Source organism: Polypterus senegalus, chromosome 14 (genome assembly GCF_016835505.1).
Source record: "Polypterus senegalus isolate Bchr_013 chromosome 14, ASM1683550v1, whole genome shotgun sequence".
In the NCBI taxonomy this organism is placed as follows: Eukaryota; Metazoa; Chordata; class Cladistia; order Polypteriformes; family Polypteridae; genus Polypterus; species Polypterus senegalus.
The window spans coordinates 142,469,622-142,486,447 of record NC_053167.1 but is presented as its reverse complement, the minus strand read 5'-3'; the positions used below and the strand labels follow the sequence as shown (position 1 = coordinate 142,486,447).

Below are 16,826 nucleotides of genomic sequence, written 5' to 3'. Positions count from 1 at the left end.
TTGGGTGTTGGCACATCTGACCTCATAACCCTGTGCCCCTAGGTCTCCTTCAACATCTCTTTGTTATTCTTATCACACTTTAGTGCCATCCTAAAATGCATGGCATGCTTGTCAGCTACATCAAAGCCCCATTCCATAGGCTGGTCCTGCATTTGTGCCCCTCCCAAGTAAACTCCAGGCACTTATTTACATGCTGTCACACCTGTCTATGGAGACTCTGTGCCCACTTCACCTAACCGGGCACACCAGGCTCTGGCACACTGGTTTTTATAAAGCTTTGTCTTCCACTTCTTCTAATGGAAGCTACGGCCATCTTATTCAAATCCAGTACAGGTACTGGGCCTCATACACAGTCCCAATGATGACACTGCGGTGGGCCGCATCAGGAGTGGACAGGAGGAGGAGTATAGGAACCTAATCAAGGACTTTGTTAAATGGTGCGACTCAAACCACCTACAACTGAACACCAGCAAAACCAAAGAGCTGGTGGTGGATTTTAGGAGGACCTGGCCCCTCATGGACCCCGTGATCATCAGAGGTGACTGTGCAGAGGGTGCAGACCTATAAATACCTGGGAGTGCAGCTGGATGATAAACTGGACTGGACTGCCAATACTGATGTTCTGTGTAAGAGAGGACAGAGCCGACTATACTTCCTTAGAAGGCTGGCGTCCTTCAACATCTGCAATAAGATGCTGCAGATGTTCTACCAGACAGTTGTGGCGAGCATCCTCTTCTACGCGGTGGTGTGCTGGGGAGGCAGCATGAAGATGAAGGACGTCTCACACCTGGACAAACTGGTGAGGAAGGCAGGCTCTATTGTAGGCACGGAGCTGGGCAGTTTGACATCAGTGGCAGAGTGACGGGCGCTGAGCAGACTCCTGCCAATCATGGAGAATCCACTGCATCATCTGAACAGGATCATCTCCAGACAGAGGAGCAGCTTCAGCAACAGACTGCTGTCACCGTCCTGCTCCATTGACAGACTGAGGAGACCCCACACTATGCGATTCTTCAATTCCACCCAGGGGGGTAAACGTTAATATTATACAAAGTTATTGTTTTTTATACCTGCATTGTTATCACTCTTTAATTTAATATTGTTTTAAATCATTATGCTGTTGCTGGAGTATGGGAATTTCCCCTTGGGATTAATAAAGTATCTATCTATCTATCAATGCCAGTCTGAGGTGGGTGCAGCATGCAGCCCCTGGTGAGGTGTGTGCTTTGTGGCCACTATAAAATAAAAGGGGTGAGGGGGTGGTCACTCAAACACAGCCTGGCATTTTGTAAATACATGGCAGTTGAAACAGCCTGGCATGCAGTAGACATCAACTCAGAGCACCTGCCTAGACAAAGGATTGTCTCAGGAGATGCTCTGTTAGTAATAGAGAAACAGGAGGGAGAAGTGCAGAGCTCACTGCCACTTTTAGGGGGCACTGGGCAACATTCCAATCAAAATGAGGTGCATGGGCCAGAAAACAAGGAGCAACTGAAACTGAGTGTAAAAGAGGAAGACGGTGGCACTGTGCCTAGTCTAGTGTCTGTGCCATAGAATGACAAGTCACTGCAGTGGCAGAATATCATTACCTGAGGGTACAGCGGTAGGGCTGAACGGCCCAAACATTTCCATAGTGGGCTGGTGGGACGTGCCTGGCTCAAGGGAGTTGGCTGGAGAAGCTGGAGTCTGCAGAGAAAGGAGAGAAAGACATTTGGGTTAGGAAAAACATGTTAGGGGGATAAGTATGTCACTCTAGGGTCGAATGCCAATTACATCCATGACCAAAACCAACTGGCAAATAAACAGCTACAGGCAATGTGAAAACAATTCTCTCCTTTGGCCACTAGGCGGTAATGCTGAGCAAGCACTCTAGGGGGTCTTATGTTCCAGGGAGAAATTACCCCTCCGCCCCCCAAATTAGGGTGTTCTCCCATCAACTTCACTTTTTACATCATCATTTGGGGGCAAGATTTAAAAATGAAGCAAGCATCCCTGGCACTAATGCAACAAGGGAGCAGGTGGCATCAGTGCCAAAACTCAAGTCAAGTCCAGTGGCCTGGCAGGTATTTCCTTCTAGCACATTGGACAGTGGCGGCACTTAAAATGTCTTAGTGCATAACCAAGGAAGAGAATCAAATGGGCATAAAGCAGGAATAAAGAGTGACGGCGGCCATGTTGAAACATAGCAAATCCAAAGTAGATGAATTACCCCAACCTTAAAACTGGTAGGCCGTTAGGTGCATTTGATGAGTTAAGGAAGAACGGCACTGGGAATACTAGACTAAGGAAACTGGTCAGGAGTTTAATGCAGGAGCAGATGGCATATGTACACTCTAATGGGGCACAGCAGGGATAAATACAGGTGAGGCACTTCAATAGAGTGGTCAGGGGGTGGGATTCTGAAAAAAAGCGTTAGGGCTAGCAGCTGCAGCCACTAGGGGGCAACACTATACAGCAATTCGGGGTGTCCTCAGCAAAGCAGCAGAAGGGTCACAGATGCCAACAGAGAATGACTGATGAAGAAGTGGTAGGGCTTGAGGCCTCAATTGGCTCCTTATGATGTAAAGCAGGCTTTGGTTTGTCCCTGTGCTCATCCCTCCTCTATAAAATATATTAGTAGTTCTGTACAGTGCTCTCTGTTTTACAAAACTATGACTCATTTTGATAAAGTCTTCATATTCAGCCTTTTTTTCCCTACCTTGATGGCATCCATCGGTGCCCCCGATATTTTTTAAATGCACAACTGGTGGTACTGTGGGGCCGCTCACTTTTTGTCTTGAGGTATTTATCAAATTCACTCTTTTGATAGGATTACACAGTAGTGTCCTCTGCTGGTCTCAGGTTGGCACCGGTACTTACCGACGGTGACGTGATATCCGGAGGAGTTGACATGTCCCCAAAGATTTCTAGCTGGCTGATGTTCTGCAAAATGCAAAAAAAAAAGGCTGTTAAGTTTGAGGAGGTTCCAAAAAATTGGCACAACTGGCACCTTTCCTGGCTTCCATCTGGAAGTAAAATTCCTTTCCGGATGCCCAGGCCAAGACTGTTTGATAACAATGTGATGATGAGATGTGGCATGAATGGGTGGTCACTTACCTGCTGCCATGTAACAGAGGGGGACGCTGAGTTAAAAGAAACCTAACCGCGGGCACCATGCTTATGGCACGCAGGCGCTGGTAAACAGCACTAATAAATAATTAAAAAGTGTGACTAATCTGTGCTGTCAGCTTTTAAACAGCTTGGCCTCTGCAAAGTTCACCTGTCATCGTTGGCACAGCTCTACATAATTAGCTTAACGAGCTGCATCTCCAGAGCTGCCAGGATCTTTGCACCTCACTGCCAGTGGAGAGTGCTGGGCAACTTGAGCCTTCCAGCGTCCACACTCAAAGGAAGTCGGGCACCACCGCTGCGTCTCCTTACCTGCTCAAGCCGGGGGATGTCCTCGTCAATCTCCAGCAGCAGCTGCCCATTCTGCAATGGCAAAGTGAACCTCAATGGATGGCATGGAGGGCGAGAAGGGGCATGCAAACTGAACGGAGGTACGGGCAGAAATCCAGATCTGCTTTATCCAGCAAGCAGTGTCTATAGAGTGCTAGTGAGTTTAACTTCAAGGGGGGCTGTGGGAGGCAACGGTGGAATGGGAAATCACGATGGTCAGCAGAACTAAATAAATGGAGTGAGGGCAATCCCATCACAGCTCAATGCCACCCATGAGGATAGCAGCCCCCTTACCCCCTCCCGGCAGATCTGCATTTCCATTCCCGTCCAATTTATTCACAGATGGTGGGAGATGACAGAATATCAATGGAAGAAAGCACGTAAGCAAATGACACAAGAAGCTGAAGCCCCCAAAAAATCAATCAGCAAGTAGCCAGAAGGCAAGACCACCGTCCCCTGATACTGGCAGCAAAGGAAACATGAAAAAGGTGTCAACAATGCACCACGACGTCCAGATAGATATCGAGCCTGTGGTCAGCAAGGTCCGGCAACACTGGGACCACCTGGCACTGCCGACCAGTCGTGCCAACCTGCCTTCTCCAAAGTAGTGAAGGGTGTGGTACAGTTACCAACCTGAGAGGGGAGAGTTTACTTGAGGAAGGAGCAGTAGATTAATATAATAGGGTCTTTATTGTCACACATACATTAAAATGACACCTTAAGATCCCAACATGGCGCCTTCCCTTCACACGAGGCACAAAGTAAAGGCGTGGTGGGGTCTGGAAGAGCAGAAGTACTGCAGGCAATTAAATAGGAGGCATCGCGCCGAATGATCGGACCCAGCAGGGGGCGCCAATGAAAATCCAGAAGTTTCTAAGGGGCCTTTAAAAGGATGAACACTAGAGGGCAGCAATGATCCAATCTTTGAATAATCCCGCGGCTTTCTGACGTTCAAATCTGTTCTTAGTTGCCTTCTCAAGACCCTTATGAAGAATTTCAAGGTGAAAGGCGATATATAAAATAAAGCTACACTTACTGGCATGTTGTTCTTCATCATTTAACCTGTAAAAACGTGATTTTTGTGATGATTGCAATTCATTGTTTTTAATGTGCCTCATGGTGATGATGAAGACACCGGAATGTGTATAGTGCCTTTCACCGCACTTCTGGAATTATATCACGAGCGAATCATCCCCGTTTACCGCAATGCCTTTTTACTTTAGTTTGTTAAAGCAGCTCGTGATTTTCTTTGGCATGAGATGAATTTTATACAATTAACACTGACTGATGAATGAAGTCATATAGTGCCTTTCATTTTACCAAGGTTTTGCCATACAGTGCAAGTATGAATGGAATGACGAGGGTCCATCTCTGCTTTGGAAAACGGATTGGCGGATGACTGCTGACGGCCCCCCTCGCTGTAACCCCTGAATTGGTCCATCTCTCTATTCATATTTTAATCCGCTTATCCATTCAGGTGGTTTTGTGGGCTTGCTTTTTCAGGCTGACCATTTTGAAAGGCGCTATATACAGTGCAGACTGACTGAAGAATTAACTGGGCACCTTTCCTCTTTTCTGAGTTTGCTTTTAATTGTCCATTCATCCATTATCCAACCCACAATATCCTAACTACAGGGTCACGGGGGGTCTGCTGGAGCCAATCCCAGCCAACACAGGGCGCAAGGCAGGGCATAAACCCGGGGCAGGGCGCCAGCCCACCACAGGATGCACAAACACACCCACACCAACCATACACTAGGGACAATTTAGAATCGCCAATGCTTTTTATTGCTTTCTCCTCATGATGGTGTACACTGTGAAAGGCGCTATATACAGCAAGACTGACTGGAATATGAACTGATGTCGGGACACTTCTGTCACACAGTGTTCCTCTTCATAGGAGTTTTTTTTTTTGTACAGCATCCTCTTCATGATAGTGCACACTGTGAAAGGCGCTATATGGGGTGAAGACTGACTGATGAACTATCTGACATAGCACTTTTCCTTTGACACTGTGCATTTGCTTTGTTCTGCCATTTCTTTCAATCGTGAGGGTGTAAGGCGCTATAAAACACAATTAGCCATTGAAGTAAACCACTGGGCTCCAGTTTCTCATATCCAGCTTTAGTTAAAATGGACGCAGAGCTCCGTATTCGCTGCAGGTCCTCCCGTCGCACCACCCAAGTCGTTTCATCCATCCTTATATTTTCTTTATTTGGTGACCTGCTGAATCAGTTTGAGGAGGCCCATCATTGTTGTGTGTGTAGTTAGGCTGATCACGATTAAAGGTGTTACACATTATGAATTGAAATATAAAGTCATGCTGGCAGATGAATGTCCTTTAATCCCACCTAAATCACTCTGAGGGGCTCATTCAAAGGCGCTATATACAGCACAATGATAACCGATGGACTGTAAGTTCTGCAGAAAACGTGACTGATCATAAGGACCTGAAACTGAGACCACTCTCTGACCTGGGTCCCAGATCAAAAAACAATTGGAGGGGCACTGGAGATCATAGAAGCAGGTGAGGTGCCCCTTATTTTTTAGGATTATTTATTATTTGTTGCCCCTGCCACCCTTGAGATATGACGATGGGCACCACAAAAGCAGCCCACGCAACTTCTGCACTGAATACCGATACCTCTCAAATCCTGAGGTGCCATGCAGTCTGTGTGCCACTACACAAAGCACTGGAGCTACAGTTTTCCTTTCCGGGAGCTGGGCAGCACACCCGTTACAAAAAGTCATTTGTGTGAATTATGCAGATGAGCCACCTGGCATGCAATTCTGACGAGCGACTACAAGAAACTAGCGTCACAGCTATGCCAGTCGAGAACACCCGCCTGACATAAGGAGCAGCAGAAAGTCTGGCAAAGAAAGAAAGAAATCAATCGCCGCCACATTCTGCACCTAACCACCAACAATAACCATTTACCTGCCACAAGGGGGCACCACACGCACATTATCATCACATCCCAAACCACGGGTAGTGAGTGCCCCGTAGATGACAGCACTTTGATAATCAGCGATAGCCCCAGCACCCTGCTTGGGCACTCAAGGGGTGACAACCTGATAACACATTACAGAGGCAGCCCATCAAAAACAGTAATGCCCACCTCTCTCCGAGCACACATCACCCCTCATTTCAGATGGGAATGTACCTGAGCATCTGAGAGACCATCTGAACTTCAAAGTCTCTGCCAGGCTTTATTTACACACACACACACATTTTATTGTATAATAGATAAAGGATTTATAGTGTGGGATTGTGAACTGTATGACTGTGCCAACATGCCAACACACACACACGTGCACAGATACACTGTTACATTTTTAGGGCATTGTGACACTCACCTCCTTCTGTTGGTGGGCTTTGGAGAAGGCAGGAATCGGCAGAGTGGAAGCCCAGATGGGTGAAGCCCACTTACAGATGCAGGTGATGACCCTTGGTGGGCACACACAGCTACAACAATCTCAGGTAACACAAAGCAAACCTCTCAATGCCCAGAGCAGCCATGAGCACGCTGTGACTCCGCCTCCACTTCACCCCGCCCCCGCCTCGCCCATGCCCCACCCACCGTAGCAGTCTGCTATTGGCTGGCTGACCTCGGGACGCAGCACAGGGGCACCTGAGAGGTTTGCCACTGCCACCAAGCAACAAAACAACAGCACCTACACTCACTGGTTGCCGTTTGGGAACATCATAGACGCCCTCCTTCTGCTGGCTGGTCGGGACCTGGATTGGCAGTCGCAGAGCCAAAAATAAATAAATAAATAAATAATAGAGAGATGAGTCATTCAATGCGTCACAAGGGCGTCCCCTACTGGAGAGCCCATATTATATCATTCACCTAAGGGATACCAAAAGGGACTGGTATCCCGGACGGCCCACAGGGGGCAGTGCTACTCGGGCAGGGAAGCCGATGCCATCACTACCGCAGCAGCAGCACTCAGCCCGAGAGCCGCCCGGGGGGGGCATCCTGGGTTCAAAATACGGTGGGTACCTGATAAATGTTCTCTTCTGTCTCAGGCTCACGCATCGGCTCGTGTCCCGCCTCAAATACAATGTACTAGAGGGCCAGCGGCGCAGAGGGAGCAGAGAAAAAGAGCAGGAGAGGACAAAGAGTTGGTCAGACAAGATGGACAGAGCAGCAGTACCGAGGAACGAGGCATTTCATGGTTTGCTTTAGTTGCCGAGATGCCAGCCCCTCCGACCAGGCGGTCAGCCTCCACTGCAGACAGGCTCATTGGCCCCTTTATCTGTTCCTTTATCTACAAGGTCACCTGCTGGATGGCACTGAGGCCGACGCCAGCCACTTTCTGGTGTACAGCTAAAGTCTGCAGGAAATGACCACCTGGTGGGTCGCTTTAGAGGCCACTTAACTCCTATATGGAATGGACAGCTGGTGGATGACAGCTAAAATCTGCACAGCATGGAGGAGAGCAGTGAAGACTTTTGAACTTGTGCACAGGAGATTCGGCACAAGGACAGCAGGGGAGGCAAGCGTGTGCAACATGACCAGCTGGTGGGCAGCAATGCCGGTTGAGTTATGTAGGATATGAACTTGGAGCAACGGGATCTGCATGGAGTGACCAGTTTAATGAGGTAGGTGACTAGATGGGGGGCGCCAGCTAACATCTGCAAGACGTAACAGGCAGGTGGGCAGGAGCACAGGCCATTTCAGTTCTGCTGGTGGACAGCAGAGAGGGGGGCTAGCATGTACAATAATGCCAGGTAACATGTGAACAACATGACCGGACCAGTGGACAACAAGGCCAGTGAACATTTACAGAACATGGCTGCCTTGTGAAGAGAAAGGTTAGCACCAGCTAACATCTGCAGAATATGACCAGCAGGTGGAGGAGCAAATAGGAATTAACACGTGCTACAAGACTAGCCGGTGGTACTAATGCCAGCTGACACTTAAAGGACGTGGCCAGCAAAGAAAGTCTCTCTGACGCAAAATAATCAGCTAGCAGACAGTGATGCCATGTTAATGTTTGAAGAACATGGCTACCTCTTGGGGAGAAATGTGCATGCCAGCTAACATCTATAGAACGTGACCAGCTGGTCGGCACCATTGAATGTCACTTAAAGTCTGCAGAACATGGCCACCTGATGATGACCACGTACAAAATGACCTGCAGCTGGACAGCAAAGCCAATTATGGAGGACACAGCCACATGATAGGCAGTATTAGAGGACAGTTAACTTCTAGATGATGTGACCTGCTAGTGAAAAGTAGGAGATGCCATCTAAAATCTGACTAGTTGGTGGGCAGCAAAGAGATGTTATCATGTACAACACGGCCAGACAGTAATGCCAGCTAAGATCTGGAGATCATGATCAGCTGTTGGACAGCAGAGAGGGGCTAGCATGGTCTCCAGTGGACAGCAATGCAAGCTGCTGTCTGGAAAACGTGACCAGCTGGTGGGCACCACCGAATGCCACTTAAATGCTGCAGAACAGGACCACCCGAAGAAATGCAAGGAGACCAGTTAGCTCTTATACAGTGTGGCGAGCTGGTGATCAGTAGTGGATACTAGCTAACATCTGCAGAGAATGCCCACTTGGTGGGCATCATCAGGAGTCGGTTAACTATTACATGGCTGGACTAGCTGGTGAGCAGCATGGGTGCCAGCTAACATCTGCAGAATGTGACTGGCTGGTGGGCAGCAGTGGAGACCAGCTAACATCTGCAGAGAATGTCCACTTGGTGGGCAGCATTAGAAGTTACTTCACTATTGCATGACTGGACTAGCTAGTGGGCAGCATGGGGTGCCAGCTAACATCTGCAGAAAATGACCAGCTACTGCACAGCAGAATAGGGGGTTTGCATTTACAATACGAATGGCCAGTGGACAGCAATGCCAGCTTTCATCTGAAGAACAGGACCACCTCGTGTGGACGAATGTAAATAGCAGCTAACATCTGCCGAATGGGCCCAGCTGGTGGGCAGCGGTGAAAGCCATTTCAATTCTGCTGATCATGACCAGGGTCTACAACATGGCCAACGGGTGAACAGTTAAGATCTGAAAAACAGAATTGGATGCCAGCTATGTTCTGCACAACATGCTCATCTGGAGAATGACAGTGGTGATCAGTCAGCTTTAGCATGGCATGACTAGGGGGATCAAGGCTGTGCAGGACATTTTAAAGGTCAATAGGTGTGGAGAAGTTCCAGTGCTACTGCTTGAGGCAGTCGGGCACCTAGGCCTGGAAGAAAATGGCCTCCTGTTGGACAGCATTCTGGAAGATATGACCAGCTGGGGAACCCTCTGTACTGAATGACCATCTGGAGGGTAGTGTGTGTTGACCTCTGCTGAATGAACCCCAGGTGGGCTGCACTGGAGTGAAAAGTTAATCAGGGTGTCAACATGGATGCCTGGTGGACAGCAGAGGAAATTGGCATGGTCTGTTGAAAAGGCAAGCTGAGCCAAGGGCACTGCCACCTCCTCAGTAGAGGACTCCATAAGGTTGGTGACATTTGGCATGGCTGCCCCTCATGCCGATAAAGGCTGGTGCTCAAGAATCCCACCCTCTTTCTCTCTGTAAGCACAAGCTGGCAGTGCCACGCTCCCTCCAACTATGTCCTCGGGCAAATGGAGGATGAGATTTGAAAAGAGGTGACTGGAGTGGCCACGCACTGAAGAGACAGCGGCGGCATGTAATGCGGTTAATTTAATTAAAGACAAGAGAAACATGAGCGGCGCGGCGACATCATGAGATTACATGCCTGTTATGAGAGAGAGCGGGCGAGGGGGGCTACTATACCTGGTAGACAGGGTCCTCCACGTCCTCCTCCAGAATTGTCTTTGCGAGAGAAAGAGAAATTATAAAGCAGAGGAGCAGACATTGAAAGAACAGAAGATCAGAAGGAGACACCCAAAGGCCTCGCCCTCCCACCCCACCAATCAGAACACAGCCCAAGGGCACCAATCAGAAGGGAGGGCAGGAGGCAAAGCTGTGTCCCCACACTTCCCAGAATGCACTGTGCACAGGGCACTTAACATTCATGAGTGAGACGGAGTGTCCAGTGGCAGGTGGAGACATTAAAGAGAGTTCAGGTGGGCTCTGGGGGTCCTGACATGGCACCCCCAGGTGCAGTTCCCAATGTAAAAGGCAGAGAAGTGGGCACCAGTCTTCTGCCCGCTACCAGCTCACTTCTCCATCCAGATGACAACTCCTTTTTTAACTTGGGTTAGAGTTACCTGATGAACTGCTTTAGCCCCCTTGGAACGGCAGAGATCACAAAAAGGAGGGAGAACAAACTAGTGCCATGGGCACAGGGAAGGGCGGGTGATGGGGCAAAGCCATTACCTGGTATACCGCCTGCTCACACTGCTTGTCCTTCTGCGCTTTCTTTTCCAACTCCTCTCGTTGTTTCAGTTCAAAGATGAGCTGGAAGAGGTCCCGCAAGTCAAGGATGACTGGCTCAGCCTGCACGGGCAAAACAAGGAGAAAAGCTTTCAGTTTTAGGAGCATTCACCTCGCCGGGGGTGGCATGACACAAAAGAGCTGGGGGGATCATTGCTGCCAATATTTACAGACTGGGCCATCTTGTTTGCCAAAAATCATAAATCAACAGTGAGACCTTCAGAATTGACATTAGTCATCGTGGCACTGCCCTCTAGTGGCTCTAAGTCTCACTACACCATATACAGTCTATCTGTTAGAGAAATGACAAAAAAAAAAAAACTGTGGTGCCCCTTAGTGTTGCAACTGGTGACCACAGGCTGTCACTTAGGCTTAAGCAGCTTGTTCTCTAAGGTTCTTCTCTCATGTTGTGTGACTCTCAGAGGGCATCACACAGGACAACACTTAAAGGGAGAGGGCATGACAGAGCATAACGATGAGAGCTGTGCTGAGCTAGGGTCACAAAGGGGGGTCCTCTGCCTATGCAACATGTCATTAAACGTCAGCTGGGGGTCACAGCTACCAAAATTTACAGACTGGTCTGTCTTGACTGCTACAAATCCAGAACTGGGACGTGAGATTAGCCATTGAGGTACTATCCCCTAGTGGCTCCAACCCTTCACTACACCATACACAGGCTATCACAACAATGAGGAACATCAGCGGTGCCCCTGGTCTTGTAGCTATTGCCCATGGGCTGCCACTTGGGGCTCAGTAGGTGGTTCTCTAGAGCTGCTCTGCAATGCCACAGGAGACTCTCATGCAGTACCCTTGAAAAAGTGACAGTATGACAAAGTATATAGAGGAGGGCTGCACGGAAATGGCTTCTGTCTCCTCACGACATGCCATTCAGACCACCATCATCAGGGCCACAGGAAAGCTGTGTGTCCAACTAAAGCACAGACTTAAAAGAACCAAATTACCAAACAAGTGAGGGGTGAGAGGCTGGGGAGGCGCCCCACAGTGAAGGTGCCTACAATGAGATGGATGGGGGGTCTCACGTGCACATACTTACAGACTGAGCTGTCTTGATGGCCACAAATCGATGGTTCCCCTCCTTCCCACACACGTAGCCGAAGGCTCTGTGGTCCGTGATGTCCTTGGCAATGTATGAAATTTCATGAACTGCGTGCTGATGTTGAAGAACCTGCAGGTGGGCACAAGAAACGGACAAGGGGAGTCCATTAAGATCATCACTCATTTGTACGGTCTGCACAGTTGGACACCAAATACAGTATCGGGCTTCAGTGACAGTAATGGCGCTCCATTCTGACCACACTGTCGTGATGACCTCAGGATCCTGCAGTTCTGAATGTGGGGATCTGATCCCAGAGTTTCAACCTTTCAAAGGTTGCTGGTTACTCCACGAGAATCGGATTCTTCTAGCCTTTACCCTCCACGATGTAATCTCGGTCACCATTATGACCGGTCAAGTCTGATCCTGCCATTCACGATTAACGCCCCTCATTGCAATCCAAACAGCAGAGCGTGGGGAGCCTTGGCACCATCCCAGGGAAGAGGACACACCTAAAGAGTAAAACACTAATGCCAGGCTCAGGGAAGACCACCAAGGTGGGCAACCCCAGGGAGGTTCTCAGGGTGCCGCCAATAAAGAAGGACAAAAAAAATCAAGGGGAGATGAGAAAGGTGTCATCAAGCAGCCACTAGGGACGATGGGCGAGACCCCCTTGACCGTCACTTTGTTTTTTTTTAGGTGATGGGACCTTTGGGGTAGCTGGGCAATGAAGGGGCACACCAGAAAGCGCATTGACAGCTGCAGACTCATGCTTCATCTGTGAGGTCAGGTGACTTAGGGATACAATGGGCATTAACGGGTAGCTGGTGGGCATGCTGGGAAAAAAACTGGAAGTACTGGGACTGGGAGACAATATAAGTCTTGGCAGTGGGGTGTAATGGCATTTGTAGAACGTAGTTGGCACACAGACAATTCAGGAATCAGGGGCTAAATGGGACCAGGGGTTTAACAGAAGTGGGCTCATGGAAAGCATGGAATAACTGAGGGTGGGGGCTGAGAAGACAAAGACAATTCTGGAAGGTGAGGCGGGTACCACACAGTTTAGGAATCACAGTCTAAACTGGGAAACCAGGATCAGGAGCGTAATGACCTATGGACCCCCTGATAAAATAAGGAAATGCAGACTGGGAATCAAGGATTATTTTAGGAGGTTGGGGTGATACGTGTAATTACTGTAAAAATCAGGAGGGGGCTACGGGCAGCAGGAGAGCAGCCATCTTGTGGGATTCATTATCAAAACTAGGGAAATAAGGATCAGATTCAGTGGGGGAATCCAGACTAGGAATTCATGTTTGGAGACATCTTGGTCACCATCCTGACTGGTGAAGTCTGATCCTGCCATTCACCTCATGCCAGCTGATCCTGTCAACTCTTCACCAAGTCTTAGGGCTCGTTCATACTTCACGCTCAGAATGCGTACGCACACGCATCATGGCTGCCACGCGTTCTCAGCATTCATTTGACGCGTCCTCTGAGCAGGTCCCCAGAAATAAACGCGATGCGTGCGTGAGTTGCAGTTCCAGCAAAAAGTCGGGAGGCACAGTGTGCTAAAAGTTGGAATGTGACGTCAGAGTCTCTGTTTACTATCTACATGTGACAGAATGCCGCTTTGAGGATCCTACGAGATCGATGTGCGCACTTCGATGTTTGATGAATGGTTCGATGTGGTGAAGCATAATGTCGACATACAGATGTATTCGTGGTGCATTTATATTCAAGTGTCGGATATTCCCGATCGTAATGACACCATACACAGGGATTTTCAGTGCCTTGGGCCCTGTGTTGGCTGGGATTGGCTAAAGCAGACCCCGTGACCCTGTAGCTAGGATATAGCGGGTTGGATAATGGATTGATTGATGGATGGATAATATCCTTGCAGCTTTACTCATGGAGGCTGATCCTGTCACATTTCAGTATTCAGAATGACCCTGCAAGGCTTGGCATGCCAGGATCTGGTTCCATAATCGTCACCTACGTCCGGTTCTGCGGCCTGCAGCCTGATCTCATATTTATTGATCATGTCAGACTTCTAGTCCTGGCTATCCCATAGTTCTACCCAAAGAGGCCTAATCCTTGCGTGACTGCTTTTCCTGCAAGTGTACCTTCTGGAGTCGCATCTTTGCAGATCTCCGTACCTAACACTTGGCTGCTTGTTTCACAATCCATTAGGCGGATCTCCCATGAACCCTGATCCGGTGGCGTTTCAAAATTCGGCGTTAACCACAGTTCAATCGGAATTCCCTACTCCTACAGCTTTACTCCGTAGAGGCGGATCCTGTCACATATCGCTATTCCGAATGGCTGCAGTTTAATCCTACAGGATTTGTAAACTCGGACTGGATTCTCTAATCCTCACTTACATGCAGCTTTACTGTCTGCCGCCTGATCCCATACAGTTTGACTATTTCAGACTTCGAGATGATGGTATCGGTTCATTAATACCCAAAGAGGCTTAAATCCATGTCAGGCTTCTTTTCCTGCACCCTGACCTGCTGGGGTCTGATTTCCTACAGATTTCCCCCTGCAGGTTTCACCTCGTTATGCCTGATCCTATCACATTCCCCAATTTGGCATGATTACATTTTATTCAGAACTCCGCATCCCTGCGGCTTTAGTCGGTGGAGTCTGATCCTGTTACATGTCACTATTCCAAATAACTGGACTTTAGTCCTGCCACTTGGTATGATGGGATGCGATTCCACAAAACCTCACTTGCACCCTGGGTTACTGCCTGTAGCCTGATCCTGTATGACTCGAGCATTTCAGACTTTTATAGACCACGGTATCCTGATGGTCTACGCAAAGAAGCCCAGCCTTTGTACTGCAGGAGTCTGATCCTAACAGATCTTTACTGCAGATTTACCCCATGGAGTCTGATCCTGTCACATTTCGCAGTTTGGCATGACTGGAGTTTATTCAGAATTCTGTATCTCTGCAGGTTTACAACATGGAATCTAATCCTAATCAGAATGACTGGAGTTTAAATTTCTTGCTAGGGTCCAATTCCATAATCCTCACTTACAGTACATACAGTTTTACTGCCTGCAGCCTGACGCTGTATCTTCTTCTTCTTTCAGCTGCTCTCGTATGGACTATTCAATGTAGACTGATGGGCAACAATGGCCAGTGTATTCATATGAAATTAAATCTACAGCACAATAAAGTGGGCAGAAAGCAAAGAGGTCTGAATACAGAGTTCTGAATGCACTGTCGTCTTCTTTTGGCTGCTCATCTTCTTCCATACCTTCCTGTCCTCATCATCTTGCTCTGTCACACCCATCACCTGCATGTCTTCTCTCACAACATCCATAAACCTCCTCTTAGGCCTTCCTCTTCTCCCCTTACCCGTCAGCTCTATCCTTAGCATCCCTCTACCAGTATACCCCTCATCTCTCCTCTGCACATGTACAAACCAACGCAATCTCGCCTCTCTGACTTTGTCTCCCAACCGTCCCACCCACCGGAGCTGAACCTCTAATGTCCTCATTTCTAATCCTGTCCATCCTCGTCACACCCAATGCAAATCTTAGCATCTTTAACTCTGCCACCGTCTCCAGCTCACATTTCTACATCACGATATCTTGTTGTTCAACCCAAAGAGGCCCGATTCCTTTCCTAGAGTGTTGCCTCCTGGCATCTCATCCTGAAAGATCTTAGTCTCCTGAAGTGTATCTGTGTGTTTCAGAGCCCATTGGACTGATCTCAAAATAGGGCCTGATCGTGTTCTATTCCGCAATTCGGTAACGACTGCAGTCTAATCACAGTTTTGTATCCCCTGTACGTACGGTTTCACTGCCCACAGCCTGATCCTGTAAAGCTTGACCATTTCAGACTTCTACACCATATTACCCAGCACTTCTATCCAAAGAGGCCTAGTCTTTGTGGGGAAGCCTGACCTGCAGGAGTCTGATCCTGTCACATTTCCCAAACGAGTGCAGTTGGGTTAGACGTCTGTTTATCTCTTTACTCCATTACGCCTGGTCCTGTCAAATTCCATTATTTGGAGTTTAATCCTGCAGTTGTGCACCACTGATCCGATTCCATAACCCTCACTTACAGTATTGTCCAGTTTTACTGCCTGATCCCGTATAATTTGATGATTTCACACTTCAACATCACAGTATCCTGCAGCCTTACTCAAAGTCCCCTACCCTTTCATGCCTCCATCACCCACAGCTCTAACCGCTGGCATCTGATCCTGGTCTGTGTGACTGGGCAGTGATCTCCCATCACCATTTCCATGATCCTGTAGATTTAAAGCCAAGTGTCTGATCCCATCTACAGCTTTAGCCCCCAGAGGTTTCCTCATTCAGCGCTTCTGACGGGCCTCGGTATTCTGCAGCTTTCCTTATGGGAGGTCCAAGACAGCTAAGTGTTATGACCCTTACAGATCTCACCGTTCTGCAAATTCTCACAATGCAGGGTCCAATCATATGAGACAAGACAAGGGTCTCTGCCGTGACTACATGTATGACCCCGGCCACATATCAGTATCCCTTGAGCTTTTCCTGCAGTGAACTGATCCCATAATCCTGCATGTTTACTTCCAGGAGGGTCTGATCGTGTCAAACGCATCAGACTCTAATCCCACCTCTTTACCTGCAGTGATACAAACCCATAATCCTGTAGTTTCATTTCATGGGGCCTGGTTCTACCGCATCTCTGGAGTCTAATCCCACCTCTTTACCTGCAGGGATCGCATCCCATAATCTCCAGGATACCCTGGCAGTCTGACACGAGGTCCTGACCTGCCCACACTGCCACGCGGCCTGTCTATTCTTCTGTGCTGCTGTGTCCTGCAGCTTTAGCCCTGCTGGACTCCCGGCCATGAGCATCGGGATGAAGCCAAGTCTACGAGACCCCTGCAGTCAGACAGCGGCTCTCCCTTCGCTCACACGCCGCCCCTGCTTGCTTCCTCGTTAGTCAACAAGC

The 16,826-nt window shown here is 48.7% G+C and overlaps 1 protein-coding gene across 1 annotated transcript in view; it reads right to left on the bottom strand.

Moving 5' to 3' along the window:
- dab1a (DAB adaptor protein 1a) overlaps positions 1 to 16,826 on the bottom strand; it is a 94,169-nt gene that overhangs the window by 26,015 nt on the left and 51,328 nt on the right. The window contains exons 4-10 of the mRNA XM_039734671.1: positions 11,874 to 12,005; positions 10,763 to 10,882; positions 10,217 to 10,255; positions 7,446 to 7,511; positions 7,118 to 7,177; positions 2,860 to 2,922; positions 1,590 to 1,686 (exon numbers count right to left, since the gene is read on the bottom strand). Coding sequence (XP_039590605.1) covers positions 1,590 to 1,686; positions 2,860 to 2,922; positions 7,118 to 7,177; positions 7,446 to 7,511; positions 10,217 to 10,255; positions 10,763 to 10,882; positions 11,874 to 12,005 — 577 coding nt within the window. The remainder of the gene's footprint in view (positions 1 to 1,589; positions 1,687 to 2,859; positions 2,923 to 7,117; positions 7,178 to 7,445; positions 7,512 to 10,216; positions 10,256 to 10,762; positions 10,883 to 11,873; positions 12,006 to 16,826) is intronic.